Raw genomic sequence first — 15,406 nt, 5'->3', positions numbered from 1 at the left:
CATTAGTATAACATCTACATGGTAAAAATGGCAGCATAATACACTGAAAGAAGAGCAGCTCGTTTCCTTGCACATGATTTAACATATCTACTTCAATGTGATCTTAATATGATGTAGAAAAGGTAATGCACATCTATCAGAATCAGCTTGAATCACATCATCTGTCCACTTAAAGCTTTTCAATAATGCAGGCTAGGTGTGTGAGGCTGGAGCAAGGCATTAAAATTTATAGCAGAGAGTCGCACAGAGGCTGTCCATTAGTCTTCCATTATTTGGTACAGAACATAACCGTGCTTTCAGGAGAGGGTAGCAGAAAAGATTGAAACCACTGACCCCAGGCTGAAGCAAAGAACTTGTTAAACCTGTAGCCAGGCAGTGTCATATGTTCTCTATTATTTATAATGAAGAAATCTGAACTTATTTTTTAGGTTTTTCTAATAACAATGTGATGCTTAACGACAAATAAGAGACATCAAAGAAAGGCAAAAGATTTAAGATAGTGGTATGGCTTATTTCCTTATTTCCTTTCCCTTTCCATCAAGCCTTCAGATAATGAAGAAATATTGATTTAATAGCATACCGATCTTGCAGGCCTTCAGAAATTCCACCAACCCATAAGTATGCTTTCAGGCTACAAAGCCATTTATCTCTTTGCTTTATAAAGTTACTTACTGGGAGCAGCCTGTTCCGTTTCTGTGGGTTCCTCCTCTGTCTTCTGAGGTGGACCCTTGATCTTGTAGAGCAAAGCAAGGAGACGACCTTTAATCGAAGTGTCCTGCTCTTCCTCTTCCTCTTCCGCTGGAATTCCTGCAAGTGGAAACATATTTCTGTCATGAACTTACACATTTTGTACCTGTAAGTGCTTAAACGTGAACAGAGCCTTTCATTATTTCTGATACTAGATCAGGCCACAGTCACTGTGACTGTTAGAATCCATTTCACTCCAGACCTATGACCAGTGCTTATGATTTTAAAATCACATCCCAGAAAACAAGTGCTTTGTGTGTGTTTTTACTTTAGTCAAAGGTCAAAAATTAAAATGTCAGAACTGAATCAGATTGTGAGAAAAATTTTTCACCGTGCCTGAACTTAAAAAATAAACCAGTCGGTTATGAAAGGAAAACAAAAATATTTGTACCACAGTGCAGTCGCAATTCTTCATGGAAGGCGTTGAGTTCATCCTGGATCTCCTCGGGACAGGGGCAGTCCTCCCCTGCACTGAAATTCAACAGGATGTTGATCTATAGGAAACAGAGAAACAAGACAATAAGATTAGTAGAGCTGAGAGTGGGGAAGGGAATACAAAAATGTGTTTTAGAAGCACAGGGGGGAAGAGGAAGAAGAGAGAAATAATCACTCTTTCACACAAGAAAGAATAAAAGAAAGATGGCATGGCAGAGCGCAGCGGAAAGACAGAGGAGACAGTAACATTATTATTCGGAGTCACACTCAACAGCGGATTTACTCATGGAGTCTCCTGCAGTGAACGCTCACATGGGCTTTTCAGATGGTGTCTGTCTGATCAGTGCAGAGAGAAACAGTCTCTCAGTCTAGTGAAAAGCAGAAATTAAGACCTTTAGAAATATAAATTTTAATGACAAAGTATTCTGGATAAATCTGATATGTGTCTCAAGCTAACTATAAATCACTAAATATAAATGAGATGCTTCGCCAGGCTAAGCAAATGCAATGTCCAGTTTAGGCTATTCCGATGTCTATTTCTGTCCCGGCTTTTTAATAAACCATGGGAGGAACATACAGCGTTCTTAGACAACGCTGCCTACAGTAACATCATCTGATGCTGACCACTACTACTTATTTTTCAGGCAGTGTAGCTGGAGGTTTGTGCTTACCTGCAAGGTTTTGCAACTCTGGGGGAAATGCAATTAAACACTATGAACGTGAAAAGTTTGCAGTCATGCAGATCTCGGCTTGCTGCTGTGTTGTGTGCAACAGTTCTACACACAAACCGAAAAGAAAGGAGTGTGGACGAGCAATGTTATACCTCTTTCTTTCTCTCTACTCTGGCTGTGAGACACACTAAAAAGAGAAATGGGTGTTAAATGGAGCCTACTCATTAGGTACAATGATCTGAGCCTCTGGCACAGTTATTATAAACTGAGCTGGAAAACACTGAAAGCATGTGGTGTAAGGAACGGCACAACTGTTTAGGAGCTTAAGTTTGTATTATATCGAGCCGCTGAGCAAAAAGATCCAATACTTTATCACACAGTCTCAACAAATAATCCAACTGCTTCTATCTATGCTTTTTAAATTTCGACAATAAAAAGCAAAGGAAACCAAAAAGGGATTTGAAGGATCATCAAACAGAAAAATGATAAGATGAAAACGAGTAGGTCCAACCATTCCTTGTGTGTGTTTTTACAGTGAATACATGACAACACAGAAGAGATGGATCGATAACTGGGCCAGGCCAATACTGTAGATATATCCTATCAATGTTTATGTTGGATGAAAAGCAACAAGAAACCATGGCAAAAAAAAAATGGTGAATTAGGTTTACTAATTATTAATCATTACAATTCCCAGACCTTTTGAATGGTGCATCAGCTGTTACCAGAGTAACAACATTGGTTCATTAGAGTAAATACTAATGTGGATCCAAATAAACAATAAGGTCTAAACAGCCCACGGCCTCCGGACTGACCATTGGCTGGATGGCATGTCACAAAGAAACCTGAGTCTGACCTCTTTAGAGTAAAGAGGCCAACTGCTTCAGCATCTGCTGTGAGAGAGAGTGTAAACCCTCAGGGGTATATTTTGGTCTGAAAGGTTCAGATAGCACGGACTGCTCTGTCTGCTAGATTTAGGTTTCCTAGCGGCATCTGCTGTATGCTCTGGTCGAACTGTTATTTTCGGACATTTAGCTGGTTTGACTCTGCATTTCTGTGTTTGTCTGTGTGTTAATATCCTGTTTCCGTTAACAACCTGTATTTAACCTCGCAAACAATTTTAAGGCTGACCTATAAAATTACTTGACACTGTTGAACACAGCATACTGCAAACTTCCCCTCTGGGTCTAATAATTTTCTACTCTTAAATACCAACTGTTAAACTCTCACTGCACAGCAGGCCTCACTCCAAATTCAGTTTAGCTTCACATATGGCCCAGTTAACCCTGTGGTATACCAGCTGAAAGTTAAATTAAGGAACAACTGAAAACTAAAAGGCACTGCAACAAAACCTTGTGTTCCAGTCTGTGCCACTGACTCTATTGCAGTCAAGGTCATTGATTTTTTACACCCCAAGGCCCAAGTGTTCATTCTGGGGTTTTCATGTTCCAATTTAATACCTTAAACTACCGGGAACATAAATTACATCTCAAACAGAATGTAAACAATTTCTCATATGCTTTTTGGTCCATTGCAGTATTGTACCTGCTCCTGCGGGGGGGACCGAAACTCTTTGGTCTTCTTGGCAGTGACGGCGGCGGACATGTTGAGCGCCTGCATCAGCTCATTGTAGCGGAACTTCTGGTTGTACTGCAGCTTGGACACGAAGCTGTCGGAGAACGAGACGATGGCCTCGATGCGGTGCTTCAGCTCACAGTCACAGAAGTAGTGCAGCAGCTCACACATCTGAAATGAACAGAGACCTATTCATAAAATCCATTCAAAGAGATGAATTCAGCAGGAAAGCAGAATAAATTCATATTAATTTGTTTCTCTTTCTCTGTGTCTGTGCCGTTTGATGTGGTTCCTGGATGACTGATTGTTTTAATATAAACTCATTTAAAGTTTTTTGACTTCAAACAGAGAGAAACTTCAAATATAATTGCAATTTTTCAAGAGATTATCTACTTCCATCTTAATCATGCATGTATTAAAGCTGTTTCTAATCAATTTTTAACATTTACAGCACTGTGAACTTTTTTGTCATTGATAGGAACATTAGTATTCAATCACTGCCTTCCTCTGCAGTCATGTAGTCACTTCTCAGTGAGCGAAAAATCACAAAAGCTCCGAACCGCTGACAAATGAGGAATTAGCGTACCACATCCAATGCAGGCAAATAAGATGTGTAAATTTTAATTAAAACCGTGGAAAATAATTAAACTTTTTATTTTTTTTGTAACTATTTTCAGTCTCATGTTTAAAAACACTGAAGTATGTGTGAAAGTTTTCATGATCATTTTTATCACCTGGTGTTTGACAGACTCGGGCAGTGACTTCTCCAGCAGACCTTTGGCTGGCGGTTTACTCTCCTTGGTCTCCTCCTCTCCGGCCTCCACGGCCTTCTCTTCATTCTTGCTCACCTCCTCCTTCTCCCCCACCATGGCAACCTCATCCCCCTTCACTTCCTCACCCTCCTTGGCCTCTCCAAACACATTTGGGTCAATCAGGAGGAGAATCAGCCTCACTTCCTCACTGGTTAGGACTCCCATGATTAACAGCGTTCCAATCAGCTTCAGAATGGGGACAAACTGGTACTCGACGCTCCCACCCACTGGGTCTCGGATGTGAGTGCCTCCACCTTGGACAGCCTCGGTGAGCATGCTGATGGCTTTCTCCTTCAGGATGCCCAGAGGGATCTGGGGGCTATAGATGTGCTGGTGCCGTTTGGTGCTGATGGCGCCTACGGGGGAGAAGTTGACCCGAGGTTTGAGGGAGGTGCTCAGGCCCACGCCAGGAAGTGAGTGCCGCTTGGACTCGTCTGGGAACAGCTTGATGGAGCGCGTCTCATCCGTCACGGGGATGATGAACTCGTTGTTCATCATTAGGCGAGCTTCCTTCGCCGTCTCAAGATGGATGCTGGCAATGAAAAGAAGAATCAGCTCAGTTATTACATACGACTCAAACCCGTGGAATAACCCATTCATTATTCTAGTTTTAGGTTTAAAAATAAACTTCCCTAAGTGGTATAAATGTGCAATTATTAATGTTTCTGCAGCCCAACAGAACAAAATTACCATAATATACCTGTGGGAATTGACAGGGTTGTTGATCAATACCTATGACTCAGCGATTATCTGCCTAGCTGCTGAGAGGCTGAGTTCTGAAATACTTTGTGGCCCATAATCACAATTCTGAAGCAAAACTCTCCACCCACAGAGACATCGTTCACTTAAAATTGCATTTTCAGTGATAATGGGGGAAAGCACTATGCATTCAAAGTGCCAGGTGACTTTCATAATGTATAATTGAGCCCAATTATGTCTATCTGTGGTTAAGATGAGAATTTATTGGCACCATATGAAGAAAAGAAATTCAATTACACTGGATGTGCTGGCAACACAAATAGATCACAGAGACATTATTAACATTTATATGGCAAATTTACTCTGTGGTATTTGTGTGCCACTTCATCACCTTAACACGTAGTTGGCGCTGTAATAATTCTACCATAGATCATCACTAGATTATCTGATGAGGAAAAATATTGCCAAACTTCTCTTTTCTGTGCATGAAAATGGAGGCTGTCAAGTATTAACACTTGCAGCACTGTAAACTTTCATATTTTTAAATCACTGACGGCTGCATTTATTATTTTTCCCCCGAAAATTCCTGCTCCTCCATAACTGAAATGCTCCCAAATTTTCTAAACTGCGAAAGAAAAGATTAACAAATAAAATCAAAAACAAATTTATTGATACAATTTTTAAAGATTATTGTGTGATTGTGTTATATTCATAACAGGTAACTGGCAGTGCAACTAACACACCTGATAAGGACATTGTAGAAGCCCTCTCTGAGCATGCCAGAGAGGTACTGGTTGTCAATGGTGTAGAGGAGCTGTGACTGGTCCAAGTGGCTGCAGAGGGCGTGAGCTACACGATTGTTTCCCAATGCACAGAGGGCGCAGTACAGCTTCAGCGTGTGGTAGTGGAACTTCCTCAGGTCTTCATGCTCAGATAACTCCAGGATGTCCAAACACCTGGAAGAAAGACAGGGAAAGAACAGGATAATGGAGAAGTAAATGTAACTTCTCATCAAACAAAAGGGGAATCTGTTAACATCACAATAATTCTACTAATTACAGCAAATGACTAGACATTGAATAAATAAGATCAAACATCACGTTGCATCAGACTTCACAGTTGCAACTGGAAGTTTACAGGAAAGTACCACTGACAATGCTTAAACTTACAGCACCATGGAGACAAGTAATCATCTTAATGATTGTGTTGCATAATGTAATTAATTACCTAGGTATTCAATGGACTGCTTTTAATTTAGTAATGTGCTTGGGATGTCCAAACCTCTTGTGCATCATAATTATAAAAGGAGCAAAGCAGCACTCATGGATCCCACACTGCTGACCAATAACTTTTTTCTAGCCAATGCAAGCACAGTATAACAGTGTTGGACTAGAACAAGCTCAAGGTCATATAATGCAGGTTAGTCTTACATGTATGTTTTTCTATAATATAAGCTCAAATCCATTCTTTATCCTTATAGCTCACCTGTTCTCCTCAGGTATATGAACAGCCATCATCTGCAGCGGCTCCAGACACTGGACCACCCAGCCGTGCCTCTCGCTGACCCGAGCCGTCTCCACATTGAGGAAGGTGTTTGGCATCCGGCTCCACAGCACGGCCACGATGGTCTGCACATCCAGCCGTGGCGGGCACTGCGGTACCGGGTTCCTGTGCTCGCTCTTAAATATGGCTGCTGAGAGTGGCATGGCATCCTGGGAACAGAGGAGGGAGGAGGAAAACAGAGAGCAGAGAGAAAAGATAATATTTAAGGAAAACAATATTAACATGTGGCTTTGCAGTATGTGCTTCCTGTTGTAATAGTCTACTTACTAGAATAACTTTGATTCTTACATCACTTCTAAGCGATGTAAATATGCAGTATTGAGGACTCTAAGTGGTCCTTGAGCAAAATAAAGAACAGTTTAACTTAATATTTAATTCACATTTATTATCCTCACATCGTCCTCAGTAGTTTATATATTTAAAAAACATGCATTTTGATCACAGTCTAATCCCACCTACTACTATTCCCTGTGCAAATGATGCATAATACTAAATAAATCATTGCAACATGTTCAGTGTGGGATTAAGAAAAAAACAAACCTTGATCTTGACAAACTCAAACTGGAAGAGGTTTGCACTGGTGGGGCATGCAAACACAGCTGGGAAGAGCTTGGTATTTGGCTCCACCTGAAAATACACAAAGCTAAGTTATCCACATCACATACTTAATCGATCCAGTCTATGACCAAAGCAGTTTCAAAGGATTTAAAGATGCACCAGAAGAAAACAAAAGTGCTGCAGCACTGCATGATGGAGATTAATAGTCTGATCTGTGATGAACAAAACCCGTAGGGAAATCTAAAATCTGTGATAACTGTTATTTTCTTTAATGCAGCCTTGATGCTCAAATTGGCAAATATCACAAATGTCAGAAGGCATTTAACCCCTAAGCCCATGGATTAGCTGGTGTTTTAAATGCCAGTTCAATGAGTATTAGTGGGCGTATTGATGACAACCATCAGAGACAAAAGATAAATACAAAGAGAGAAAAAAAAACAAAAAACAACCAGAGCTTTGATGCACTAAAAGGACAAGAAGCTTTTCATCAGGGTAAAAGCCTCTCCATCCCCTCAGAGGGCTTCCCCTTTTTACAAATGCCAATTCACAACTAAACCGAGGACTGAAAAGAAGAGAGAAAAGGAGATAATGACAGAGATAGAGAACAGAAAGAACGTTAGTTGATGGAAGCTTCACCAGGAATCATTTCGATGTCTAGTCAGGTATTCAGTATGATGCATTAAAAACCTGAAATCGGTGAGGCGAGACAAAGATTACTGAGCAGATGTCTGTCTTTGTTAAGAGTCTGGCATTGAAAACAGATGAGAATTCAGCTCTATAATTTCCCAGCTGCCTATCTGCTGTTTACGTTACTGAGAGGACGACAGAAGGGATCTTTTCAGTCTGTGCAGGTGATACAAATACATCCAAGTGCGTCTTGAACACTCAAAATTCTCAGTCTCTAAATGCAGTAATTATGGAGCTGAGTGTTACGGAGAAATAACCCAATCTTTTTGCTTTTCAAAACAAAAACCATATCTCATTAAGGTAGGCATTCATAATGACATGCATATACTTAGGTTTATGAGCCAAACTATCCTTGTGCCTGATGCCTCTGTGCTGCACTTCAGTGCTCTGTTGTTTTCTTACTTACCTGATAAGTTGTGGGCAGCTCCTTTCCATTGGCAGTGAAGGAAACGAGGCCAGTGGCCAGGTCGATCAGACAGCCGATCTCCAGGTCAGAGTTGGCGCGGCTGGAGGAAGATGGGCCGACAGCATCTGCTCCACACACCATGTAGCAGTTACTCCTCTGGATGCTGCAGCAAAGCAGTAGAAAATTAGCTTGGCATGTATAAATCCACGTGAGTGTGAAAGTCTACCGGAAAATCTTTTCTTCATGTGCCACATTCATCGATCTGTGCTGACTTGTGACTTTTGTCTTATTCATATTCATTGTTATGCACAGATGCTCTCTTCCCCATTTGCTCCTGTGAATACTGAAGGAGGATGGAAGCTAGCTGACAAAAAAAGATAAGTCAATATGTCTTTGGTTCCTCAGCCTGAGGAAACACTGTCATTCCAATGTCAAATTATGGCTTTCAGGAAGTTTGGAAGTATACGTTTACTTTTTTTTTTCGTATGGAAGTCTAAACAATCAACGTCAATGGCAATAATTTTTCACCAAAAATAAATCTTCTCATTAATTAACTAAACTAGTAACTAACCTGTGAAACTGTGTTCTTAACAATTGGTGACATAAATTTGCAAAGGAGATGATCAACATGAAAAAAGACCTGATTGGTTCATTTACAGTAATTTGCTACTTGAACAGAGCCTGTGAAATACAGGAGGAGAGGAGGATAATAATGATAATAATAACAACGGCAATAATAATAATATCAAAAAACTTTTGCCTTTTCTTGCAACAGTCTTTGGGATTCTGCACGGCCCAAATTGGATTGGTACTACCACAGACCCATTAATACACGTCTCACAGTATTACATCCTTTTGCAGCATCCAGACTTATCCCGCTATAATGAGTCAACCTAATAAGTTTTACTTCGAACTTGGCCTTAAGCACACAAACACAACAAGAGAAGTGCTGCAGGGAGAAAGCAAAAGACACAAAAGTATTACGTGGAAATGCATTTCTGAAAACACATATCACACAGTGTCCTTAGGGGCTCCGTACAAACCAAGATTCACACTGTGGCCCTTAAACAATATTTTATGACCTTCCCTAAATTACGGAAAAGTTGCACATATTTGAAATTCTCTGGTACTCTCTGATTTCCTTAGAGAACTCTGCTAACTCCTCGGTCTGTCCTACACCTCTCTAAACTTCATACAAACTCCAGAAAAAAAAAGAAAAAGCAGGGATCTTGCCTCTCGTGGACTCGGCCCCTCTCATCTCCCAGGGTGACGGTGACTGTTCGGGTCTTGTTGAGGCTGAAGTTCTTGCTGTAGTAGTGGTAGTCTGGTGTGACCCAGCCCACCCACACTGAGGCAGGGTCCTGTCCAGCAAACACCCTCACTGAGTGGTAGTACTGCCATGGAAAAAAAAAAGAACACAGAGTACAATTGGTTACTCTTATTGAAAAAAGAGCAGCACTTCATGACAATATTTTTCAAATGTAAGACTTGATTTACAGTTGTGATGCTTCCATAGTCAATAGTTCCATCTTCTTTTGGAGGATGGCTGCAGAAACAAAAACAAAGCAGTAGGTTTTAAAAGAAACAAGATTATGAAAAAACTCATTTTTTTTGTATTACAGTTTCCAGGCAGAACAAACTGTGACTAAACGATCAAAGTCATCAACCTGACACTGCCACTAGAACAGTTCAGGAAAACGTTCAGGCGACGACGACTGACCTGAGTTTCAGTGATTCGTCCAGTAACTTGTCTGCAGAGTAGAACTCCACAGGCATGCTCAGTCTACAGTAGACCATGTCGCTGTTGCTGTTCTGGGTGCCAAATGTCTTGTGGGTGACCTTGAGGCACGGAGGGCTATCCACCGTTCCATCAATCCTTGTCACCTAAGAGTCAGTTGGGGGGAATCAACACACAAAACCAATGTGTCCATCAGCCCCACCCTGTGCTGTTCATTATGGCAACATATGCATGTGCGGATTAAGCTGGCAGCTAGCCTGTTAACGTCTGAGGCCTTTGCAGAAGCTTAATTCTGGTCTTTTTCAGAGTTTTTACAACATGCAACAAAGGTCCCTAGCTGGAGCTGAACCAGGGGTGCTGCAGTGAAAGGGTTTGTATGTTAACCACAACATGCAGCCTTGATAATCAACAAGTGAGAATCCTTGATCCATAAATAATAATAATAATGGAAATACTCCTTTACCTCAATATGTGTGTGGTCCTCAGGTATGTTGACAAAGGTGGGCAGGCGCTTGCTGAACCACATGGTGACGTCTCTTTTCATGTTGACAGCAAAAGGCTCAAAGCCTTCCTGGAGACCACACATGGTGTAATACTTAAAAGTGTTGGCGTCCTTGCCCAGGTTCATATGGCCAATCTGAGACATCCCCAGACTGCACACGGGGATGAAACCTGGTGGAGGTAAGGGACATTTGTGGGTTTCCCACTTAGCAGGAAAGGAACAGCAAATATAATGCATCTCTGCTTAATACATGAGAAAATTCTGGTTTTCTCTGAAGAATGAAATATCAGTCAGTCATTGTCTCCTAATAATATAATTTTCAGGTTCCTTTCTGAACAAAGTTGCGAAACCTTTCTCAGCACTTTTAATTAAAAAGCAACCCAGATATCACCCCTACTACTAACGATGTGATCCATCTATTTGCCCTCAAGAGCTACATTTAATTAGTCTGGTGACAAACTACTAGTGAACTATCATGTATGTAAGCACAGTTTGCAAACTGTCTATGCAGCAGAATCCCTCACATATCAACTATAACTAATAATTTTAATGACTTAACTTTATTCCTATGTGACTTTCTCCTGTCTTGTCCTGAAGGATGGTTCATTTACAAAGTAATGGGCCAATGCCACAATGGACTTCATTAAACTGCAACATCGTTAGCATTTTGTGCTGTTTTTTTTTTTTTTTTTCTCATGCTAACTGCCAAACAAACCCAGCCATACCTCTGGAGAGACAGTGGAGGAAACACACACAGAATAAATGAATGAATTAACACTGAAGTTCACTGGAGTATGGAGCCCTCACCGTCCTCTGTCTCAAAGTCAGCAAAGCAAAGCTCAGAGCCCTTGTTGGTGATCAGGAGCTCTCCGTTCAGGGTGAAAATCATGGATTTGTCCTCCATGTTGATCATGCAGCCGACCACGTCGCCCTTTTTCCAAGGATGTCCAAAGTAGCGGCTGCCTGCATGCATACGTCGACCCTTAAGAAATAAAAAGAAACAAATCCTGTGTCAATAATTGTATGAGACGAGTCGTCAAAATATCATGGTAATCTACGATAATATCTCGAATACTCCATTTTAGTAAATTCACAGCAGCAAGCAATATTTTGAAACAACAGTAATTTCATTTTAAATGCAAAACTTCCTGTACTACATTTCTTTTTTGTTACTGTTTGAACTGGTACTGATCTGTTGCATCAGTATAGATACATAAACAGCTGTCATGTTTTGATTCCTACTCAGTATTTCGTTGTCCATGACATTTCGCATTCAGAATTCAAAATCTTTCAACTTGGTTGTTAGTCATTTTACCAAGTGGAAAGATATGGTTTACCCTGAAACCATCGAAAACGAAGGCTTGGTCGTCCGCCCCCAGCTCCACATCGGGTCTGCAGCCTGGTCTGGCCCAGCCGACTCTCATGTCACCTCCGGTCAGGGCTTCAAATTCAAAGTACCACTTCCCAGTTTTCACGGCGTAGGTCTGCTCCACACGGAAGAAGCGAATGGTCTCGATGCTCTGATCTTCCACCACGTGGACAGCTATGGCCAGAGAGGGAACAATGAGGCTTTGATGTGATGGATACACATATACTGATATTTCCAACTTTGCTATTAAGTTACACAAAGACTGACCAAATAAGGAAAGGTGAGGAGAGGATTTTTCTATGCTCATTTCACTAATTTACCCCTGAATAACATTCACATAATGTTAACTGGAAACCACTTGCAGATATTACTACTGCTTGCAGATAACAATGAATGTAGAACATGTTTCATGAGCCGAAGGCAACAACACAGAGCACATGACTCTGAGCATTTTATATTATGTTACTTATATTAGCCAAAAATTATGAGTTATGAGGTTTATGTGGCAGAAGCGTCCGCAACAGGGTCTCACCCTCCTGGTCTGGGGGGTCAATGTCATATCCATATCCAACCATGGTCCTGATGGCCTCTCTCAGACTGTCTCTGTTAGACTTCTTAGTGCGTTCGTCAAGTAAAGCATATGGCACCAGGCGAGGATTACGCCTGCTCTTCAAATCCTGACCCAAACAAAGAAAATATAAAAACACAGGGAGGAAAACATGTTTGTAGAAGGAAGACAATTATCTAGGTACAAATAACGAGGTTTTTAAAAATAATAACTTGTACCTGCTGGATGCCATAGGTCCATCCTTGTTTAATTCTGTCTTTGGCCCACACATTGTGTGCATTCTCGGCCAGTTTATCAACTAGAACCTCCTGACCAGCAGTCAGTTTCACATCAGAGAGGTCCAGTGGCGCAGGCTTATATCCATTAGACATCATATAGCTGCAGACGATATAACAAGACAATACCAGAGGATCGAGATGAAAGCACAGCATCACAACATCAGTTTTGGTTTGCATCACAGAAATCTAAAAAATTCTTTGCTACAAGTAGAAAAATTTAATGCTGAGATAAAAATATAACAAGATGTCATACTCTTTGGGTAGTTTGATTTTCTTCAGATCGTCCTCAGCGTGAACATTGACCTGGGCAACGTGGCATCCCAGTGCCAACAGGGTCCTGCGGACAAAAGAGGAATATGAGACAGAAAGAGAGGTAAAGACATAACCGATATCAATATTCAAGCCCCATTACACTTTGTTAGATGACTGTGTTTCAGCCTTACACCAGCAAAATCTATTGAGAGACCGCTACATTTTTAACACAGCTCATTAGACACTGATAAATCTCAGGCGGTCGATATGGTAACACTCCGAATAACAGTCGGTCTTGGCTGTGTGGATCCATGGCAGTTGGGGCCCCGGCAGTATGTAATTGACAAACTGCATACCCGATTGAAGCTCACTGTAACAGGAGGTCACTTTATTGAGCCAAGCCAAATGTTTTTACAGTAAGATGACTCAGTAGTTGGCTCAAATGAGCTTTGGACCCAAGATTTCTTAAAAATCAATACTGGAATTCACTCAGAAGATGCAAGTCATTACAAGCTCTGCTTTAATCTTAGACTTAATCTGCTCTCACACAGCATTCAGCAGGGAGCCGCAGCAATTCCATGAATAGGTAATTGGATTATTTAGCGAACTGCCCAGCCTTACTTAAGTGTTTCACTGGACATCTGCAGGTTGTAGTTCCTTTCAGTTTCAGGCAGCTTGGCGAAATCCACAAGGCAAGGGTGCTGCCTCTTGTTGTCATCACGAACCTGAAGAGAAAGCAGTCAGGTATCGTTACTGTATGTTTCATATCACAACAACAAAACCTTAACAACAACTAGACTCCATCTTTTGAGCTTGTCTATCCATAAATAATGACCATAAATAATAATCCAAAAATGATTCGATATTCAGAAAATAAAAATACTGGAGAGCAGCCAAATTTATCTGCAGTGGACGCTGGCAGGTGCATTTTGGTTTGTTTTTCCACTAGAACTAATTCAACCCTCCGGTGCTGATTTTTTAATGAAACGGAGATAAGCCCGAATCAGCTTAGAGAGGAGAGTTGCAGTGGCAAGAGGCTCAGCTGTCTGTGGGAGAAATATACTGCTGTGCCCAGACGCTGCCAGTAACTCTTTCTCCGATAATGCTATCTACTGTTGACAAAGGTTAAACACAACTGAGGTGCACAGAAGGTATGAGCAATACACACTGAGGCCAAGAACTCAACAGAAAACAATGAAGCCATACCTAACTTTATTATCCTGCTGCCTGCCAAATATCTGCGACTTGTCCAAAGAGGCTCTCGTCTTGGATTGAGTACAACGTGACTTTGAACTTGTATACGCTTGCCGCAGCAAAATGAAATACCAAGTAGTTGTTTGGACCCCCACCCTCCCCCACCACCACCACCACCACCTTAGTGGAGCTTTCTCCTAGTCTTAATTATTGTGGATGTCATACTCTTGGAGGATGAGGCACTCATTAAGATTGTTAAACAGCCGCTGTGGCAACAGCCTCAGTGGGAAAATGGTTCTGTGATAACCACTAAAGTACAAAAAGGCGTGTGTGATCAGACTTCTAACAGCCTGCCTGTTCTGCAGTGAACAGGAGGAGAGACTGACAGTGAAATTATGGGAGAGAGTTGGAGAGAAACAGTGGAGACAGGTGGGATTAAAATAGCTTTAGATGTGCAGGACATACACTGACCACTAACCACCTAACCCTAAACTACAAGTCTGAGTATTCAATTAAAAAACAAGCAGCTTCTCACCTAACATTCAAGCTTATTAATTACAGATCAATTAGTGTATTTTCCTGCTTTTCGGACATTCTTTAATATGCAGTACAATTTTGTCAATTTTAAGAACCATACTGGAGATTTTGTTAGTTCACTTCATTAATCATTTATAGGGTTTTTGTTGTTGTTTAGAAAAAAAATTGATGTTTTGGGGTGTGAAAAAAAACACAGGTGAAAGAGGTTTAAAAAAAAAAAACAATAATACAAAAGTCCATGTGTAATCTGGATTTTCAAAATATATTATGCATACCTTTGTTTTCTAATCAGGTGCATAATCATCTGCTTATTTGCATTTTTTCTCCAAGTTTCTCTCTGCTTTCTCCGCTATATACTGAACAATCTGCTAAACAGTGATTTCTTCCATTTGGAAAAAAGGCTGTATGTAGTTAAAAAGGGCGGAGCTATATGAGGTACTGGGCCAATTAATGTCAATTTTAGTCAAGAGGGTTAGATTTGACCTTTGTCACTCCCCATTTCCAAATACATGCAGGGTGTTTTTCTGAGTTGAATGTGATGATGGATCGCAGGCATACCTTGCCATAGGTCCAGCCCAGTTCAATCTTGTTCATCCCCCACAGTTCGTGGATGTTTTCTGCCAGCTTGTCCCGGACGTTGTCCAGGTGAGGGGGAAGAACAATCTGCAGAGGGGGAAGGGAAACAGATGGTACAGTTGGATGCTAAAAAATGTCAATGGGCCAACATGTGAAAACCGCTTTTCTCCTGACTATGCAATTGTTATATTCCTGGGGACTATAGAAAGTTTTACATTATTTTGGCTTTGTTAAACTGA

The 15,406-nt window shown here is 41.0% G+C and overlaps 1 protein-coding gene across 4 annotated transcripts in view; it reads right to left on the bottom strand.

Moving 5' to 3' along the window:
• ryr3 (ryanodine receptor 3) overlaps positions 1 to 15,406 on the bottom strand; it is a 115,927-nt gene that overhangs the window by 61,702 nt on the left and 38,819 nt on the right. For all 4 annotated transcript variants that reach the window (XM_041064031.1, XM_041064032.1, XM_041064034.1 and 1 more), the window contains 19 exons: positions 15,150 to 15,254; positions 13,482 to 13,585; positions 12,862 to 12,945; positions 12,549 to 12,708; positions 12,295 to 12,439; positions 11,731 to 11,936; positions 11,201 to 11,375; positions 10,355 to 10,563; positions 9,874 to 10,037; positions 9,651 to 9,699; positions 9,387 to 9,547; positions 8,154 to 8,316; positions 7,043 to 7,129; positions 6,425 to 6,651; positions 5,683 to 5,895; positions 4,163 to 4,772; positions 3,399 to 3,599; positions 1,139 to 1,241; positions 673 to 807 (listed from right to left, as the gene is read on the bottom strand). In XM_041064031.1, coding sequence (XP_040919965.1) covers positions 673 to 807; positions 1,139 to 1,241; positions 3,399 to 3,599; positions 4,163 to 4,772; positions 5,683 to 5,895; positions 6,425 to 6,651; positions 7,043 to 7,129; positions 8,154 to 8,316; positions 9,387 to 9,547; positions 9,651 to 9,699; positions 9,874 to 10,037; positions 10,355 to 10,563; positions 11,201 to 11,375; positions 11,731 to 11,936; positions 12,295 to 12,439; positions 12,549 to 12,708; positions 12,862 to 12,945; positions 13,482 to 13,585; positions 15,150 to 15,254 — 3,301 coding nt within the window. The remainder of the gene's footprint in view (positions 1 to 672; positions 808 to 1,138; positions 1,242 to 3,398; positions 3,600 to 4,162; positions 4,773 to 5,682; positions 5,896 to 6,424; positions 6,652 to 7,042; positions 7,130 to 8,153; positions 8,317 to 9,386; positions 9,548 to 9,650; positions 9,700 to 9,873; positions 10,038 to 10,354; positions 10,564 to 11,200; positions 11,376 to 11,730; positions 11,937 to 12,294; positions 12,440 to 12,548; positions 12,709 to 12,861; positions 12,946 to 13,481; positions 13,586 to 15,149; positions 15,255 to 15,406) is intronic.

Source organism: Toxotes jaculatrix, chromosome 19 (assembly GCF_017976425.1).
Source record: "Toxotes jaculatrix isolate fToxJac2 chromosome 19, fToxJac2.pri, whole genome shotgun sequence".
Lineage (NCBI taxonomy): Eukaryota > Metazoa > Chordata > Actinopteri > Toxotidae > Toxotes > Toxotes jaculatrix.
The sequence above is the reverse complement of the archived record's forward strand: the minus strand, read 5'-3'. Positions and strand labels throughout refer to the sequence as shown.